The sequence below is a fragment of the Symphalangus syndactylus genome, chromosome 8 (genome assembly GCF_028878055.3).
Source record: "Symphalangus syndactylus isolate Jambi chromosome 8, NHGRI_mSymSyn1-v2.1_pri, whole genome shotgun sequence".
NCBI classification, from domain to species: domain Eukaryota; kingdom Metazoa; phylum Chordata; class Mammalia; order Primates; family Hylobatidae; genus Symphalangus; species Symphalangus syndactylus.
The window spans coordinates 101,654,302-101,672,457 of NC_072430.2; the positions used below are offsets into that span (position 1 = coordinate 101,654,302).

General features: G+C 42.1%; 2 protein-coding genes across 5 annotated transcripts; one reads left to right on the forward strand and one right to left on the reverse strand.

The window, feature by feature from the left end:
• Positions 1–1,054: 1,054 nt before the first annotated feature.
• Positions 1,055–14,749, reverse strand: HSPD1 (heat shock protein family D (Hsp60) member 1). 4 transcript variants are annotated; one of them, XM_063644868.1, is made up of 12 exons: positions 14,457–14,749; positions 13,142–13,317; positions 11,602–11,854; positions 9,773–9,855; positions 9,135–9,230; positions 8,651–8,744; positions 7,829–7,997; positions 4,676–4,775; positions 3,471–3,716; positions 2,793–2,967; positions 2,332–2,510; positions 1,055–1,669 (listed from the first exon to the last, which is right to left on the reverse strand). In XM_063644868.1, the coding sequence occupies exons 2-12, from the start codon at positions 13,313–13,315 to the stop codon at positions 1,517–1,519; spliced, it is 1,722 nt and encodes a 573-aa protein (XP_063500938.1). In that variant the 5' UTR covers positions 13,316–13,317; positions 14,457–14,749; the 3' UTR covers positions 1,055–1,516. The 4 variants fall into 4 exon arrangements, with proteins under 4 accessions (XP_063500938.1, XP_055146089.1, XP_063500937.1 ...); XM_055290114.2 differs by having other exon boundaries at positions 14,240–14,463; XM_063644867.1 differs by lacking the exon at positions 14,457–14,749 and adding an exon at positions 14,240–14,422 and having other exon boundaries at positions 9,129–9,230.
• On the forward strand, positions 14,579–17,857 carry HSPE1 (heat shock protein family E (Hsp10) member 1). Its single transcript, XM_063644876.1, has 4 exons — positions 14,579–14,900; positions 15,534–15,698; positions 17,449–17,538; positions 17,618–17,857. The coding sequence occupies exons 1-4, from the start codon at positions 14,898–14,900 to the stop codon at positions 17,666–17,668; spliced, it is 309 nt and encodes a 102-aa protein (XP_063500946.1). The 5' UTR covers positions 14,579–14,897; the 3' UTR covers positions 17,669–17,857.
• Positions 17,858–18,156: the final 299 nt, after the last annotated feature.

Genomic DNA, 18,156 nt, shown 5'->3' on the forward strand with positions numbered 1-18,156 from the left:
TTACTCGAGTTTGCTTGCTTGCCACTTTTACAGCCCAAACTACATTCTAGACAAGATTTCTTCAGTTAACATGCCTTTTATTTAATCCCCTCTCATTTGCTGACCAATCCTCCTTTTTTAAATTTCTTTGGGTACATAGCAGGTGTATTTATTTCTGGAGTACGAGACGTCTTGATGTATGCATGCAGTGTGAATAATCATATCATGGAGAATGGGGTATTAGCCCCTCAACCATTTATCCTTTGTTACAATCCAATTACATTTTTTATTTGAGACGGAGTCTCGCTCTTTCACTCAGGCTGGAGTGCAGTGGCGCGATCTCCGCTCACTGCAGGCTCCGCCCCCCGGGGTTCACGCCATTCTCCTGCCTCAGCCTCCGGCGTAGCTGGGACTACAGGCGCCTGCCACCTCGCCCGGCTAATTTTTTGTATTTTTAGTAGAGATGGGGTTTCACCGTGTTAGCCAGGATAGTCTCGATCTCCTGACCTCGTGATCCGCCCGCCTCGGCCTCCCAAAGTGCTGGGATTACAGGCGTGAGCCACCGCGCCCGGCCCATTCTTTTATTTTTAAATATACAATTATTATTGACTATAGTCACCCCGTTGTGCTATCAAATAGATCCTTTTTTTTTGTACCCCAAACACAACCAAATTAGCAAAACCAAAGGTATTCTAGGTACAGGATTTCAAGTGACTGACTTTTCATGTGATGATGGACTTTATTTTTCCCCTCTACTTCTGTCCAAGGTAAGGACAGCAGAAATATTTGCCTCAATGCCTCGTTTGCAGCAGCAGCCCAAAGGCCACGCTGAGGAGCTGGAGTTAACCTTCTAACCTCCCAGATTTTACAGCTCCAAGAGAGATTACATCCTTGCACTGGGGAAAATAGAAACTGTCTTTCCCCATTATCAATGGAATAATGTAGTTCAGTCTGCAACAAAGAGAAACACGAAAACACCATAGGTAGGATAATGCTTTACACACACGCCAGCCTGCCCCTTCAACTGGCTTTCAATTTTCAGTATGTTCTAATCATGGAAAGGCTAACACAATTATTAACTTTAAACAAATTTTTATTACACAAAGGTTGTCACATAATTGGATATTTCTCTACTTTGTACACAATTATTCTCACTCTCCACAGAAAGGCTGCTTAACTTCTCATCTGGTGGTGGCAAGCACTAAAATCCTGATTTTAACAGAATAGTAGTAAAAATGCCTCAGTGATTTAAGTTGAAAGCAGTACATTGGTACATGGCTCTTGTACCCAGTATCAGGAATGTACAAATGTTTTTTATTCAAAAATACAAAATAAATTATCTGTAGGCATGGACAATGACAGCAGTAAACCATTATGTATTTTGTCAACTGAAACCAGTAACTGATGGTTATAGTGATTTTCAGCCAGCCTTTTTCTTCATTTTCTCCAACTGACTTCTCTGAAGTTATTGGTGAGGAACACTGCCTTGGGCTTCCTGTCACAGTTCATTAATAAAGGTAAAGCACTAGTCTAGGAGTTAGAACATGCCACCTCCCATACCACCTCCCATTCCACCCATTGCACCCATTCCAGGGTCCTTCTCTTCTTTAGGAATTTCTGTGACTACAACTTCTGCTGTAGTTAACAGAGAGGCCACACCAGCAGCATCCAATAAAGCAGTTCTCACAACCTAGAAAAAAATTTAATTAAACATTAGTTTTCCCTTAGTAAAATATGAGCAAGACTTACTGAAAATTTCTCTCTGGGCGTGCTGGCTCACACCTGTAATCCCAGCACTTTGGGAGGCTGAGGCAGGTAGATGACTTGAGGTTAGGAGTTCGAAACCAGCCTGGCCAACATGGTGAGACCTCCGTCTCTACTAAAAATACAAAAATTAGCCAGGCATGGTGGTGCATGCCTGTAATCCCAGCTACTCGGGAGGCTGAGGCAGGAGAATCGCTTGAACCCAGGAGGTGGAGGTTGTCACTGCCTGCACTCCAGCCTGGGCGACAGAGCGACTGTCTTAAAAACAAAACACAACCCTGTTTTGGGTATCTTGTAAAGTATTCTCACTGCCAGGCAGGAACAGGGTGTTCCAGATCCATCCTGATTTTTTCCTGCCTGCAGGCATGAACTCAACTGCTACTCAAGGGATCCTGCTTCCTTTTAGTGGAGTATTAAATATCTAGGTGCTGGAAATGTACATGAGAATTGTTGATGGGCACAAGTGCTATTGCTGTTGCTACTGCTATTAGACTATTTTTCTGGTGACAAAATCAAAGATTTGGGATGTGGGGATACATTAACAAAATGAACAACAAAAGAATTTTTAGAAAGTGTTCAACCATTTACCTTTGTTGGGTCAATAATTCCTTTTTCCACCATATTCACAAAATCTCCAACCATAGCATCATAACCAACTTCTGAGGAACTTTGCATAATTTTCTCAACTATCAAAGATCCTTCAACACCTGCATTCTTAGCAATGGTCATTGCTGGAATTTTGAGTGTTCTTTTAATAATTTCTATACCTACAGAGAAATTTCAGCAAAATTTTAATACTTTGATTTGTAAATATTGTAACACATTTATAATTTGTGAGGATATTGATGTAGGGAAATCCCAATCCTACTACAGATCAAATCATTTCCTCTGAAAAAGATGTGATGCATGTTTAGCTCTGACATTAGCACTATTCTACTTCTGTTATTCAGGAAATGGATGTGCTATTCCATTTAGGGGACTGCAACATTATTATTCTAACAGAAAAACTAAAATCAGGCCACAAACTCATTTAAAAGGTAACTTTTTACCAATTTTTTGATCTTCATTAGCTGGAGTCAGTGAGTCCAAGGCTGGAATGCATCGAAGCAGGGCACAACCCCCTCCCAAAACAATGCCTTCTTCTACAGCAGCTCTCGTAGCATTAAGGGCATCTGTAACTCTGTCTTTCTTTTCATTCACTTCAACATCACTTGTCCCACCAACCTAAAGATGAAAAGAATTCCAGTTAGTATGGCCTCTTCATTCAAGATGCTAATTGCCAAGTCATTTAAAAGCAGTTTACTTAAGCAATCCTGGGGTGGGTGTGGTGGCTCACACCTGTAATCCTAGCACTTTGGGAGGCTGAGGTGAGTGGATCCCTTGAGGTCAGGAGTTTGAGACCAGCCTGGCCAACATGGTGAAGCCCTGTCTCCACTAAAAATACAAAATTAGCCAGGCATGGTGGCAAGTGCCTGTAATCCCAGCTACTTGGGAGGCGGAGGCAGAAGATTCGCTTGAACCCAGGAGGCGGAGGTTGCAGTGCCCCGAGATCACACCACTGCATCCCAGCCTGGGTGACGGAGAGCTCAAAACAAAACAAAATTCCACTATGAAGTTAATTCCTCAAATACTTGTTTAGTTCCATGGTACTACTGGGGAATACTATAGAAGCAAAATCATTCTTGGACTCAGAACCCAAGAAACTTATTCATAATAATGAATCTTACCTTCAGCACAGCTACTCCATCTGAAAGTTTTGCAAGCCGTTCATTCAGTTTTTCCTTTTCATATTCACTAGTTGTGACATCTAACTGCTCAATGATTTCTTGAATACGTTTTTCAATTTGAGCCTTGTCACCTTTTCCTTTTAAGAGCATGGCATCATCTTTGGTCACAATGACCTCTCCAACTTTTCCTAAGTCATGAGGCTGAACGTCTTCAAGATTCAGAGTCAACCCCTCTTCTCCAAATACCTACAAAAAGAGTTAAACATAAATCCGTTGTAGGTTACGGTTTATGCCATTATACCAAGTTTATTAATATACCATGCAAGAGAATCATCGAAATACTTTATTTCTTTGAGAGATTTTAAGATCACTGTTAGTCCAGAACAAGACTTGAGTATAGTCTTTCACTGCATTTCCAACTTAATTCTCACAACTCTGGTAATTATTATCAGCCTTACTTGAGGAAAAAAACATCCAAGGTCACACTTACTGGTAGAGCCAGGATAAGACCATAGGCCTTGACTCTCAAGTCCTACATCACTTGTAGCATACACTTCTACCTTTCAAAACTGAGCTACCTCAAAACTGAGCTCGGTAGCTCATGCCTGTAACCCCAGGACTTTGGGAGGCGGAGGCAGGCATATTGCTTGAGTCCAGGAGTTTCAGAAGCCTAGGCAATATAGTGAGACCCATCACTACTAAAAGTAAAAAAATTAGCTGGACATGGTACTGCACCTGTAGTCCCAGCTACTTGGGAGGCTGAGACGGGAGGATTGCTTGAACCCAGGAGGTGGAGGTTGCAGTAAGCCAAGATTGCGCCACTGCATTCCAGCCTGGGTGACACATCAAGACACCCTGTCTCAAAAAAAAGGAAACCCCACAGATATAGTCAATAAGAACAGTCAATATAGATCAAGATAGTCAAGACAGATCAAGACAACCTGTCTCCAAAAAAAAACCCAAAAAAAACAAAAAGGAAACCCCTTATTCAGTCAATAAGATTTAGTCAATATAGAACAGTCAATAAGCTCATTCTTAGGCCAGACTCGTGGCAAATTAAAGGGAATTTAATCCAACCCCTACCTTCCAAAGAGCCAAAAGAAACAGACACCTGTGGTATCTAATTGTGAAAAATGTTAAACTATCTATAAATTCCAGACAAGTATAAACATTCAGCAAACAATTATCACATTTATTTTACTTACTGCACCACCAGTAGCAATAGCCATATCTTTAAGCTGGTTCTTTCTATTGTCACCAAACCCTGGAGCCTTGACTGCCACAACCTGAAGACCAACCTTTAGCCTGTTAAGAATAGTTGATAGTAAGATTTAAATGAAATAAAAATGCCTATCTGTTTAATTCCCCTCAAGCTGTTACTAGATTACTTAGGACTCCCTAAGTAATCTGGTTTGGTTTTGCTTTCTTTTTTTTTTTTGCTTCCTAGCAATTTTTGATCAAATTAAGACAGGAAATATCTGAGACAGTTAAGGCTATTTTCTATTAATTATACTTGTCCATATCTGTTTACCTTCTTAATAAACTGTTGGCCTGGCCGGGCATTGTGACTCAGGCCTGTAATCCCAGCATTTTGCAAGGCCGAGGCAGGTGGATCACGAGGTCAGGAGTTCAAGACCAGCCTGGCCAAGATGGTGAAACCCTGTCTCTACTAAAAATAACAAAAATCAGCCAAATGTGGTAGTGGGCACCTGTAATCCCTGCTACTCAGGAGGCCGAGCAGCAAAAATCACATCACAGTAAGTTATAGGATACAGTGATAACTATTATGAATGGTAGAAAAACAATAATTACTAAATATTACATCTGAGGGTCATTTAATAAACATCTACTCCATATATTAATGCTGAGTTTTGAATGAGCACTGTTCTGAATTCACTTCTTTTATAAATGTTATACAAAAAGCTGACAGTATTGTTAAGCTCACCTGAAATTTTTACCAGGTAAATGAATACTTGTAATGTGCAATCAAATGTCCATTTGAGAGCAGATTGTGAAACAGAAGGAATGTTCAAACTTCAAGACAGCTGGTCTATTTTATTAAGGACCCAAACAAAAATCAGAGGAATATGCTATATGCTATGTAAACTGGATATCCCACTTTTCAACTAGCAGTAAAATGGCTTAATGAAAATTCTGTAGGCTTGTTTTTTTCTGGCCTCAAGTCTTCAAGTCTCTTTTTTTTGTTGTTGAGACAGAGTCTTGCTCGTCGCCCAGGCTAGAGTGCAGTGGCGAGATCTCGGCTCACTGCAACCTCTGCCTCCCGGGTTTATGCCATTCTCCTGCCTCAGCCCGCCACCACGCCCAGCTAATTTTTTTGTATTTTTAGTAGAGACGGAGTTTCACCGTATTAGCCAGGATGGTCTCGATCTCCTGACCTCGTGATCCACCTGCCTCGGCCTCCCAAAGTGCTGGGATTACAGGCATGAGTCACCGCGCCCAGGCAAGTCTTTTCTGGCCAGCCAAGTCTTTTCTTAATCCCTCCAAAAAAACAAATCCAAGCTAAGAAAAACATTTCAGGGTAAGGAAGCTTATTAGAGCTTTTGGGTCAGATCAAAACGTGTAATATCTAAAACATACCTGTTAATGTATGCATTTCTACTATAACGAAATGGAAAGAAAAGTCTTGCTTCTGACATACTTCAATTCTCAGATAAGAACAAACATGTTAATAATGCCCTTAGACTGTCTGCAGCATGAACATTACCTGTCTTAAAGTTTAAACTAATAGTAAACTATAGCTTAAAGTGTAGATTTAAATAAGTGATTAGACCCCACCTTATTTTAGATTGGGTGCTATTTTCTCTACTTCAGACTATTTAGTAAACATTTAACAACAGACTAAATACTTGATCACAGCCAAGTGTAGTGGCTCATGCCTGTAATCCCAGCACTTTGGGAGGCTGAGGTGGGAGAATCACTTAAGATTCACCAACAGTTTAAGACTAGCACCAACAGTTTAAGACTAGCCTAGGCAACATATTGAGACCTCGTCTCTACAAAAAAATTAAAAGATCAGCCAAGTGTGCTTGTGCAAGTGTGTAGTCCCAGCTACTTGGGAAGCTGAGGCAGGAGGATTGCTTGACCCCAAGAGTTCAAGGCTGCAGTGAGCTATGATCGTGCTGCCGCAGCCCAACCTGGGTGACAGAGTCTATCTCTCAAAATAAATAAAAATATTCAATGGTGAAATACACTTACATCTGAGTTATTTATTTAGAGACAGAGTCTCGTTTTGTTGCCCAGGCTGGGGTGCAGTGGCACAATCTCGGATCACTGCAACTTCCGCCTCCCGGATTCATGTGATACTCCTGCCTCAGCCTCTGAGTAGCTGGGATTACAGGCGCACGCTACCATGCTCTGCTAATTTTTATATTTTTAGTAGAGACGGGGTTTTACTATGTTGGCCAGGCTGGTCTCGAACTCCTGATCTCAGGTGATCCACCCACCTGTGCCTCCCCAAGTGCTGGGATTATAGCTGTGAGCCACCATGCCTGGCTCTGAGTTATCTGGAAGTTAGTTGTTTACTTCCCTTTTCTATGCAAAATAATATTCTGAAAATATACATATTTTTAAACAGAAAAACCTTTAAAAAAAAAAAAAAAAAAAAAAAAAAAAACAAGACTGACACTTGAACCCAGGAGGCTTGAGCCAAGATTGAGCCACTGCACTACTGCACTCCGGCCTTGGTGACAGAGACTGTCTCCAAAAAAAAAAAAAAAAAAAAAAAAAAATTACAAGGCCGAGCGCGGTGGCTCACACCTGTAATCCCAGCACTTTCGGAGGATGAGGCGGGCGGATCACGAGGTCAGGAGTTTGAGACCAGCTTGGCCAATATGGTGAAACCCCATCTCTACTGAAAATACAAAAATTAGTCAGGTGTGGTGGCGCACACCTGTAGTCCCAGCTGCTTGGGAGGCTGAGGCAGAAATGCTTGAATCCAGGAGATGGAGATTGTAGTGAGCCAAGATTATGCCACTGCACTCCAGCCTGGGCCAGGGAGTAAGACTCTGTCTCAAAAAAAAAAAAAAAAAAAAAAAAAAAAAATTACAAGATTCAGTCACGTGCCTTCAAAACACTTGCAAAATACAGAGAGGTACCCATATGCTAAATTAGTCTATTCTATGAGAAAGCTAATCAAAATAGTAAAGACTTTGGGGTCCCTTTCAAAAACACAACCATAAGGATACATAGAGCACACCCGATTTACACAATTACAATTCTAGATACAAACCCAACTGGATCAAATGTGGAGGTACACATGATGGAGACTGCAAACAGCAATACAAATAATTCTGTCTTTCACCCAGAAATATAAATAATCAAATACCACTGCCTATTACCTATTCAAGACGAGTGTACTTAGAGCTTCTCCATCAACATCTTCAGCGATTATGACCAAAGGCTTACGGTGAGCATTGGCAATTTCAAGAGCAGGTACAATGGACTGGACACTAGAAATTTTCTTTTCACTCAACAGAACATAGGCATCCTGGAATTCACATTTCTGACCTGTAAAAATAATGAAGATTTCAAAAATATACAAAAAATGACTGCAATACATTTAGATGAAAAGCTAAACCAAGGTTCCAATACACTTTAAAATTGACCAGTGAGTTTGTTTTCCTCCTTCATTTCTCATATGCATTAACTTTTGGAATATATACATTTATTTTTTAGAGGATGACACCAACTAATACCTATAGTTTGACACACATTAGGAAAGTATATTTTAAAAATTTCAGGAGGCCAAAGCAGGCAGATGACTTGAGGCCAGGAATTCAAAACCAGCTTGGCCAACATGGCTAAACCTTGTCTCTATTAAAAATTCAAAAATTGGCCAGGCACAGTGCCTCACACCTGTAATCCCAGCACTTTGGGAGGCCAAGGTGGATGGATCACCTAAGGTCAGGAGTTAAGAGACCAGCCTGGCCAACATGGTGAAACCCCATCTCTACTAAAAATACAAAAATCAGCCTGGCATGGTGGCGTGTGACTGTAATCCCAGCTACTTGGGAGACTGAGGCAAGAGAATCACTTCAACCTGGGAGGCGGAGGTTGCAGTGAGCAATGCGCCACCGCATCATGCCACTGCACTCCAGCCTGGGCAACAGAGAATGAGACTCTGTCTAAAAATAATAATTCAGTTATTGATTTGTTCTTACCTTTTGATGTATTAATAAAGTATGGAGAAATATAGCCTCGATCAAACTTCATGCCTTCAATAATTTCTAATTCATCATTCAGTGTTTTTCCATCCTATGAAAAGTCAAAGAATTAGGTATATAGATTTCATTGAACACAAAACATGGAATTACAGGCCAAATTAATAAAAACATCGTAGCCATAAGAGATGTAGAGTATGAAAAAGCCCAGGACATCCAATTGCACTTCTGCAAAAAAATCCCAAAAGTGCTTATGTGAATAATCATTTAAGTTAGGATGGATTCATTTCATGGAGCAAAGGCTAATTCACATAAAACACAGTAAGTACTTTATACATGTGCTGAGACTACATATGAAGGAATAAAAAAGCTGTTTTTAAAACACAGAATTTTTCTGTTTGGAAAATTCAGTTTTGATCATCAGATAATTCAAACTTTTGATCATCAGATAACTAAAATTATCTTTAAAAATAAACACACTTGCCTTTACTGTGATGACACCCTTTCTTCCAACCTTTTTCATTGCATCAGAGATGATATTGCCAATTTCTTTGTCTCCATTTGCAGAAATCGTAGCAACCTGAAATAATCAAGTTACTCTTCGAAATTAAAAGGTAAGGCTAGTGCCCTCAGTCAGTTCCCTTACCTTTTCCTAGTAACTTCCAAATTGATATTTCCATCCAGGGGAGAGAAGGGGAATTTACGTTATGGTAGTTTTCATGAAGTACTGGTTCTTTGCTCTTTTCCGATTCATCATTTGACTACATTGTTTTGAAGAATATGATATATAAAACTATTCTTGTAACAAAAAGTTTAAAAATGCTGACTTCATTACAAACTGACAAAACTTATGCACCTTTGACAATGGCTAAGAACATTTTCACAATCATACGAATGCATTTTACAGCCATGTAGAACTAAAATGACAACCACATGCAGAACTAAATGACAACCATTATGGTCATAATTCTTTTCAAAGGTTTTAGCAGTAAGAAACAATGATTGTAATATTGATGATTGGGTAGTATTGTTATTCTGACATTGGTGTGATCAAGGAAAAAAAAAAAATCACACATGCCATTAAATTTTCTTTAAAAAACATATAACGTGTTAAGTCCTTACCTGTGCAATTTCTTCAGGGGTGGTCACAGGTTTAGACTGCTTTTTAAGTTCAGCAATTACAGCATCAACAGCTAACATCACACCTAGTTCAACGATATATGTCATTACAATGTTTATTTCTCTCATGGCTTCTATGTCAAGTAGAAATCTTGAGATTTGTGACAAATATTTTAATGCCTTAACTTAAAAAAGTTTTTTTTTTTTTTTTTGAGACAGGGTCTTGTTCCGTCGCCCGGGCTGGAGTACAGTAGCACAGATCATGGCTCACTGCAGCCCTGACATCCTGGGCTCAAGGGAGTAGCTGAAACCACAGGATCAAGCCACCATGCTCAGCTTCTTTTATTTTTGTAGACAAGGTCTCACTATGTTGCCCAAGGTGGTCTTGAACTCCTGGGCTCAAGCAATCCTCCCACCTCAGCTTCCCATGTAGCTGGGACTACAGGTATGTACCTATGCTTGGTCTTTAGTGCCTTAATATTAAATTTACACATAGCTTCTGAGACAGTGCTTCTTAATAACACAGAGTTGCGTGGCATGTACTTAAACAGTAACTTTAGGTTCACACAGTAAATAAAATCTCACAATGCCAAAATTTTGAAAATAGGACTAAAACAAGGTAGATGTGTAGTTTCAAGAATCTCACCACTGAACTCATCCTATGCAAATTATTCCTAACCCAATCATGCTGTTTCCAATAGGGTCCCCGACACTTCTCATGTCCATTAGATGATGCAAAAAAGGACCAAAATGGTTAACACTCCCTTATTTTCAACAAGAAGTACAGTTCTTAAATGACAGTAATCTGTTGTGACTATGCCTCTGCAGGTGTCAATTATCTGAAATCCCCTCAATTTAGTATGTATTATGAACTAACAAAATATTTTTGTTTTACATCAGTCTTAACAGTCCCATTTTGCTCAATTGGGAATAGTGCTAGCTCTCGTTTGAGAAATGTTACTTCAAAAAAAATCCAATGCAAGATGTTGGTAAGTCCTCTTCATAACCTTAATTAATACTTGTTAGTGATTTACAGTAAAAATGCTTTTAGTGAAGTGTATTCGCTTGGCCCATAAACATTGAAATAGATGAGGTAATGATACATTAGTAATGTAGTAATACATTAGTATGCCAATTCTGACAAAAAATTACCAATAGCTCCCCCACCTTCACTCACAAGAGGGTTCCTGGTTTGAACCCTAACATACCCTAGATATACACAGCAATTCTGCTAATATTAGCACACAGCTAATAAATGACAAACATGGGACTAGAATTTAAGTCTATACTGTCATGAACCTCATGCTGAGGAGCAAATTGTTAATTAAGTTGCACTCCAGTTACAAGCACTAACAAAACACAAACCAATAACATGGTGTGTGCTATTAAGAAAAAATAAACTGAGGAAAACATTACTTTCTGACATTCTGAATGATCCAGTGTATTCAGTCTTACTTTCTACAAAACTAAACTAAAAATTAGCCAGGAATGGTGGTGAGTGCCTGTAGCAGTCCCAGCTACTTGGAGGCTGAGGCAGGAGGATTGCTTGAGCCCAGAAGTTCCAGTGCAGTCCAGCCTGGGCTACAGAGCAAGACCCTGTCTCTAAAAACAAAAGAAACCAACTAAATAAAATATCAAAATTACCTAACAGTACCTACCCACCATACAGCCAAGCTTGCTAAAGGAAAACCCAGTTTAAGATTTCTCCAGGCCAAGAGGAGGAATGAGAGAAGGATTAATTTCCTCAAGTAACACTTTCCTTAGGTCCAAGGAATCAATGCCTTAAAGCACACTGAAGTTCAGAACACCGTAGTGACAACAGACATTCCTACCTCTCCTGATTTCCACTGGATTAGCACCTTTGCTAATCTTCTCGAAGCCTTCCTTGGCTATAGAGCGTGCCAGTACAGTAGCAGTGGTAGTGCCATCCCCAGCCTCTTCATTTGTGTTATTGGCAACATCTTGAACAAGTTTAGCTCCAATGTTTTTATATTTATCCTTTAAGTCAATTGACTTCGCAACAGTCACACCATCTTTTGTTACTTTGGGACTTCCCCAACTCTGCTCAATAATCACTGTTCTTCCCTAGAAGAAAAAAATGTAACAGGATCACACACACCCTAAGGACGATTTACATTTTAAAAAATGAGCAGTCTTCATAATAAAGCAACTACTTCAAAGTCTTAACATAAGTTGTGTCATTTTTATCAGTCTTGCAGCATGAGTCTCAAGGGCAAGTTTATCGACATTCTTTGTCTACAGACAAAATGACTTGATTCTCTGCCAAGAGCATAATTTTGAACTAGGTAATTTAGGAGATTAAAATCCTAGGGACTAAAATTTGTCATCTTATAAAATGAACAAGAACACAAGATAATAAAACAATCTTCCTATCACTTATACTTAAGTTTTAGTTAGTGCCTGTTATCTTTTAAAGTAATGTGACTTGTTTTAAAATTCGTTTAACTAAAATATTAACCATCAAGGCAAGTAATGTGCTCTTCCAGGTTCACTCAACATAAAACTTCAACCATGGCACAAAGTTATTGGCCATCCTTCGGATTTGAACTAAAGCTGCTACTTTCTATTTGTGAGGTGTGCGAATGCTGTATTTTTATGCAGTTTTTGGATCACTTGATATCTGAACTGTCTTCAAACTGAAATGAAGCACCGTTTGACTGCACACCACCTTCAAAGGCCTCCTCAAAATATTACCCCTATTAAATGAGACTTATTTTAAATATGCTTTGGAACAAGAGAACAGCAGAAAACCGATGCGTAAAACTAGCATCTTGGGGTGGAGGAGAGAACGGGAAGCTACTGTATAATGAGTACAAAGTTACAATTTTCCCATATAAAAAGTTTTGGAGATGAATGGTGGTGATGACTGCACAACATAAATGTAATTAAATGTCCCCAAAGTGCACACTTAATGGTAATTTTATGTTGCGTACATTTTACTACAATAAACCAAACAAAAATTTAGCACCCACAAGCACGTATCTAAGGAATTATGGAAGATAAGTTAAACTCTTCTCTCTACACTTGGCATGAACTACTGGGAAAGGATCCAAATTTTAACTTGGGCAAGCAAAATTCTACCTCGATTTAAGAATCCACCTTGAGCTATAAGTTACTACCCGATTACATCACACATTGAACAAAATAGTTTCGAAAATCTGGCTGAAGCAGTTTAAGCTTTAAGATCATGTCTAAGAAAAAAAGGTTAACCAATACTTCAGAATTCTTACATGTAAACTGAGTTCTCTCAAAAATGGATACGAAAGTACTGTTGAATAGTTCAGTGCGACTATTTGTGAGTAAAATGCTATTAATAATACTGTAATTACAATAAAATAAAAATACTGATACCTTTGGCCCCATTGTAACGGCCACAGCATCGGCTAAAAGGTCTACACCTTGAAGCATTAAGGCTCGGGCATCTGCACCAAATTTTACATCTTTGGCATAAGCCCGAGTGAGATGAGGAGCCAGTACCCTGGACACCGGTCTCATCTGGCGAAAGACTGTGGGTAACCGAAGCATTTCTGGGGATGGAAGCAAATAGATCATCAGAACTACCCACCCGTGGTGCGCTGCAGAACAAACATGCCCACCTGTGCAACAGAGCAAGCAACGTGAGATGTTGAGCCTGGCTGACCTCCGCCAGCCACTACGCCTGAATGACGGAAGGCGCCGCAGCTTCGGAACATCAGCCACTAGCGCAAGCTAAAGAGGCCGCCCCGGCGCCTGACCTACAGCACTAGCACAAAGCACATGCAGCTGCTTCCCCACGGCCACCTATCCCTGCCGCCAAAAACGAGTTAATCTTTCACCGCGAAAACGGCCTTGTGGGCAGACCCACTCCAACTGTGGCCCCTGAGAAACCAAGTCAGCCGGAGAGAGGCAAGTTACAAACCCAAGTGACCAGGGAAGTTAAAAGTATTCCTGACGATGCAAAAAGCCGCTCAGCAAAGTGTCTCCATGGATCCCCCCAAGGCTACTGTATCAGAGCAGCCAACAAGGCCGCGACGCTGGGGGCGGCGGCCCGGCCCACTCGGCGCGAGCCCACGTGTTCTTCTTTCCGAACGCCCCCAGCAAGGTCAAGAGTGGAGGCGCGGTATCCCAGCTGCCTGCGGGGGAAAAAAGCGGTTCCCTCGCGTACACCACCCTCCCCGGTTCCCTGAAGTCGGCCAGGCGCAGGTTGCACCAGCGGGCCTAAGTGGTTACAATCCCCCAAATTCAATCCCCACGAGTTGTCCCTCCCGCGCCCAGCCGAGGTCCAGGATCCGCGTCGCACGTGATGGAACCCGCATGGACCGCGAGGCCTGGACCCGCGGGCCTAGGCCTGCGGCGCGGTGCGGAACTCCAGGCTGTCGCCGCCCGCACCCTCCAGCAGGACCGCAGAGGAGGAAGGCCCACTCGGGGGTCGCAGGCGCCGGGGGGAGGCGGCGCGGGAAGGCCGCGTACCTGCGGGGCGGCGGCAGGGCGTGCGCGCGGCGAGTCAGGTCGTCGGCGGCGAGTGAGGGACAGAGTGCAGGGCGCACACCGCAATGAGCCCGTGTCCCCTCCCTCCGCCTCTACCCCCGCCCCGCGGCACCGCGTGTGCAGGCAGCTCCCACCCGCTTCCCGTCAGCCGGGGCCCTGCAATCTGCACACTCTGCGCGCGAGCCCCGCCCCTGCCTACCCGCGCAGGGTTTGCTAGCGCGCTCAGCCCTCTCCGGCCGGCTTAGGCTAGTTCCCGGGCCGCGCTGGGTTCCAGAACTTTCCGGAAAATGCCGCGCTCCCTACGGCTCAAGGGTCAAATCGCGTCATTTCCGGGAGGGGACGAAGGGGTAGTTCTTTCACCTCCGCTGGGCTCCTAGAAAAGCCTAGAAACAGCTCCTCTTTTCTTCCGCCTCCGAGTCTTCGCGTCAGCGTCCTGCGCAGGGCCCTTGGGGCGAATCGCGGTGCGCGTCGGGGCGACCGCCCTCCCTCCCTGGGAGGGGTGAGGGGGGCTAGCGGCGGGGGTTGGGGCGAGGGCGCCTGCGCGCTGGGTGGTTTTTTCACGTGTCGCCAGGGCCGGATCGCGAGTCTCTCCTTGCGGCGCTACACTAGAGCGGAGTACGAGTCTGAGGCGGAGGGAGTCATGGTGAGTCCCGCGTGGCCCCGAGGCCTGCAGGCCCGGGCCTGTCTGAGGCGTACGGGGATCCCTGACGCCCCTCTTTTGTTGGGCTGGGCAGGAGGGATTGGTGGCCACTCAGTGACCAGCGCCCGCTGGCACCTTGGAGCAGCAAGGCCCGCCCGACCCTTTTCTCCCCCAGGGCTCTTTGCACGCGCGTGTGCCGCCGGTGTGTAAGGCGGGGGGCGGGAACCCGGGCGCACGCGCAGCGTCCCACCTGCTTCTGCAGGGCCTTTGTGGATGTGTAATATCTTGGGTAAAAAGCATGGTGCCAGGCAGGGAGCTTGACCCAGGTTTTCCTGAAAATTTCTGGAAAAACCTGAAGAAGGAAAACATTTGACCTTGGAATAAACTAAGGTTGACCTTAAAGCTGGTCTGGTTGCTAACCGGAGGAGCGACAACGACCCCTAACAGACGTAAGGAATCGGGAATTAAACTTAGAATATTGGTTAGCACATTCAAATGCGTTTCCTTAACGAATAAGCTGAGGTTTGGTGTTAACTTTCAAAGCCAAAACGTGTTGAGATGTATAGCACGGTGGCGTTGCCTGTTGATAATGTGATTACATTTAGTTTTTGTTTCAAAACATTTTTCTTCCTACAGGCAGGACAAGCGTTTAGAAAGTTTCTTCCACTCTTTGACCGAGTATTGGTTGAAAGGAGTGCTGCTGAAACTGTAACCAAAGGAGGCATTATGCTTCCAGAAAAATCTCAAGGAAAAGTATTGCAAGCAACAGTAGTCGCGGTTGGATCGGGTTCTAAAGGAAAGGTAAATAGGGGCTGCAGTGGAACTATTTTTTTATAGTGTGCAGTGGAGGGAAAAGAAGTAATTCTGGAGTATTAAAAGTCGCCTATTAAGTAGAGTTTATGTCGTTTTTAAGATCATTAATTGCTTTGGTTCTAATCTGTTTCTTAAAAGGAAATGACTAATATAAAGTTGCTTATTTTATGTGATAGTTTCAGAGTATTAAAAATTGTCCTCAATAGGCTGGGCGCGGTGGCTCTCGCCTGTAATCTCAGCACTTTGGGAGGCTGAGGTGTGTGGATCACAAGGTCAGGAGTTAAAGACCAGCCTGACCAACATGGTGAAACCCCGTCTCTACTAAAGATACAAAAATTAGCCGGGTGTGGTGGCGTGCGCCTGTAATCCCAGCTACTGGGGAGGCTGAGGCAGGAGAATCATTTGAACCCTGGAGGCGGAGGTTGCAAGGAGCCGAGATCGCACCCCTGCATTCCAGCATGGGCAACAGGGCAAGACTCCGTCTCAAAAAAAAAAAAAAAAGCCCTCAATAGCAATTTGGTAGCCTAGTGTGATCAGTGTTTGCCTTACATCCTAAATTTTTAATAAGACAAAAGAGGCTGTGCGTGGTGGCTCACACCTGTAATCCTTGCATTTTGGGAGGCTGAAGCAGGAGGATCGTTTGAGCTCAGGTTCAAAACCAGTCTGGGCAACATAGTGAGACCTCCTGGCTACAAAATAAATAAATAAATAAATACAAAAGATGTGCTTCAAGGTAAAATGAAGGAGCATTTAAGAATTGAGAGGAAACTTGGACTGTTCGTTTAACTAACACGTTGAAATTGCCCTAATCTTAACCAGTTGGGGCCTTAGTTGGTATACCTATCCGAGGAACAGGTTGGTCAGTCTTCTCCAATCTGGAGCCCAGGACAGCTTTGAATGCCGCCTAATGCAAATCCCTAAACTTTCTTAAAACTTGGTATTTTCCAATTTTTTTAAAGCTTATCAGCTACTGCTAATGTTAGCGTATTTTATGTGTGGCCCAACACAATTCTTCCAGTGTGGCCCAGGGAAGCCAAAAGATTGCACACCTCTGTTTTAGATGTTCCTCAGTTAATTGTTTAGGCCTCGGCCTTCTAAAGATGTCAGCCAAAATACACAGTAAATGCCGTTGGGGCCAAATAATGTTAACTGCATCGTTTCAGTTACTTCTGAGGAGGAAAGCTCTACTGAGGAGCTGTCATGGAGTTAGGAATAGGAAGACTTTGGGGAGTGGACACTTAGCTGCAGTCCCTTTCCCCAAATCTGTTCTTTGGAGGGAACAAAACAATCACAAGAGAAGCGTATGTTCTAAATCCAAAAAAGTATTAAATTTTTGTATGTTGAAAGAAGGAAAATATGACCATTTGTATATGGCATTTTCTGGGTGCTGGCTACTGTTGCAGGTTTATTTCATATAGTTGATATGTTAATATTTAACAGTTATAAAGTTAGCTTTAGTTAACTAGAGTTAGCTTTTCCAGAATATTTTCTTGAACTTTTACATTGGAGTCAGGTTTTGTTTAAGCCACTGTGTATTATTTCAAAGTGTAACTACAGTGGTATTTTTGAGTGAAGATCTGTAATTCTAGTATGAATCATATCACTTAGCCACGAAGTATATTTTTAATATAATTGGATTTGAGTGAGCATGTTTCACTAGTTGTAGTGATTTAAAAGTTAACTGTTTATGTTGGGTGAACTAGATATCTTTGCTAATAAACATCCTTCCTTTTTTAAGGGTGGAGAGATTCAACCAGTTAGCGTGAAAGTTGGAGATAAAGTTCTTCTCCCAGAATATGGAGGCACCAAAGTAGTTCTAGATGACAAGGTGTGTAAACTTAATAATTCTACAAAGAAGTCAGATATTTGTGATTAGTTGTCTTAACTAATGGTTTCTTCACTTGCAGGATTATTTCCTATTTAGAGATGGTGACATTCTTGGAAAGTACGTAGACTGAAATAAGTCACTATTGAAATGGCATCAACATGAAGCTGCCCATTCCACTGAAGTTCTGAAATCTTTCGTCATGTAAATAATTTCCATATTTCTCTTTTATAATAAACTAATGATAACTAATGACATCCAGTGTTTCCAAAATTGTTTCTTGTACTGATATAAACATTTCCAAATAAAAATATGTAAATGAGTGGTTAATCTTTAGTTATTTTAAGATGATTTTAGGGTTTTCTAGTTTATGCTTTTTTTGTTTTTCAAGTAACCCGCAGAGAATTTTGGGAAACAAGATTTTCTAGGTAGGTGCATTTTCACACTGAATTTAGGTTTATTAATACATGATTGATACTGATACCAAGCCATGGATTTACTTTTTTTTTTCCTGAGACAGATTCTCACTCTGTCACCCAGGCTGGAGTGCAGTGGTTCGATCTTGGCTCACTGCAACCTCCGCCTCCTGGGTTCAAGTGATTCTCCTCCCTCAGCCTCCCG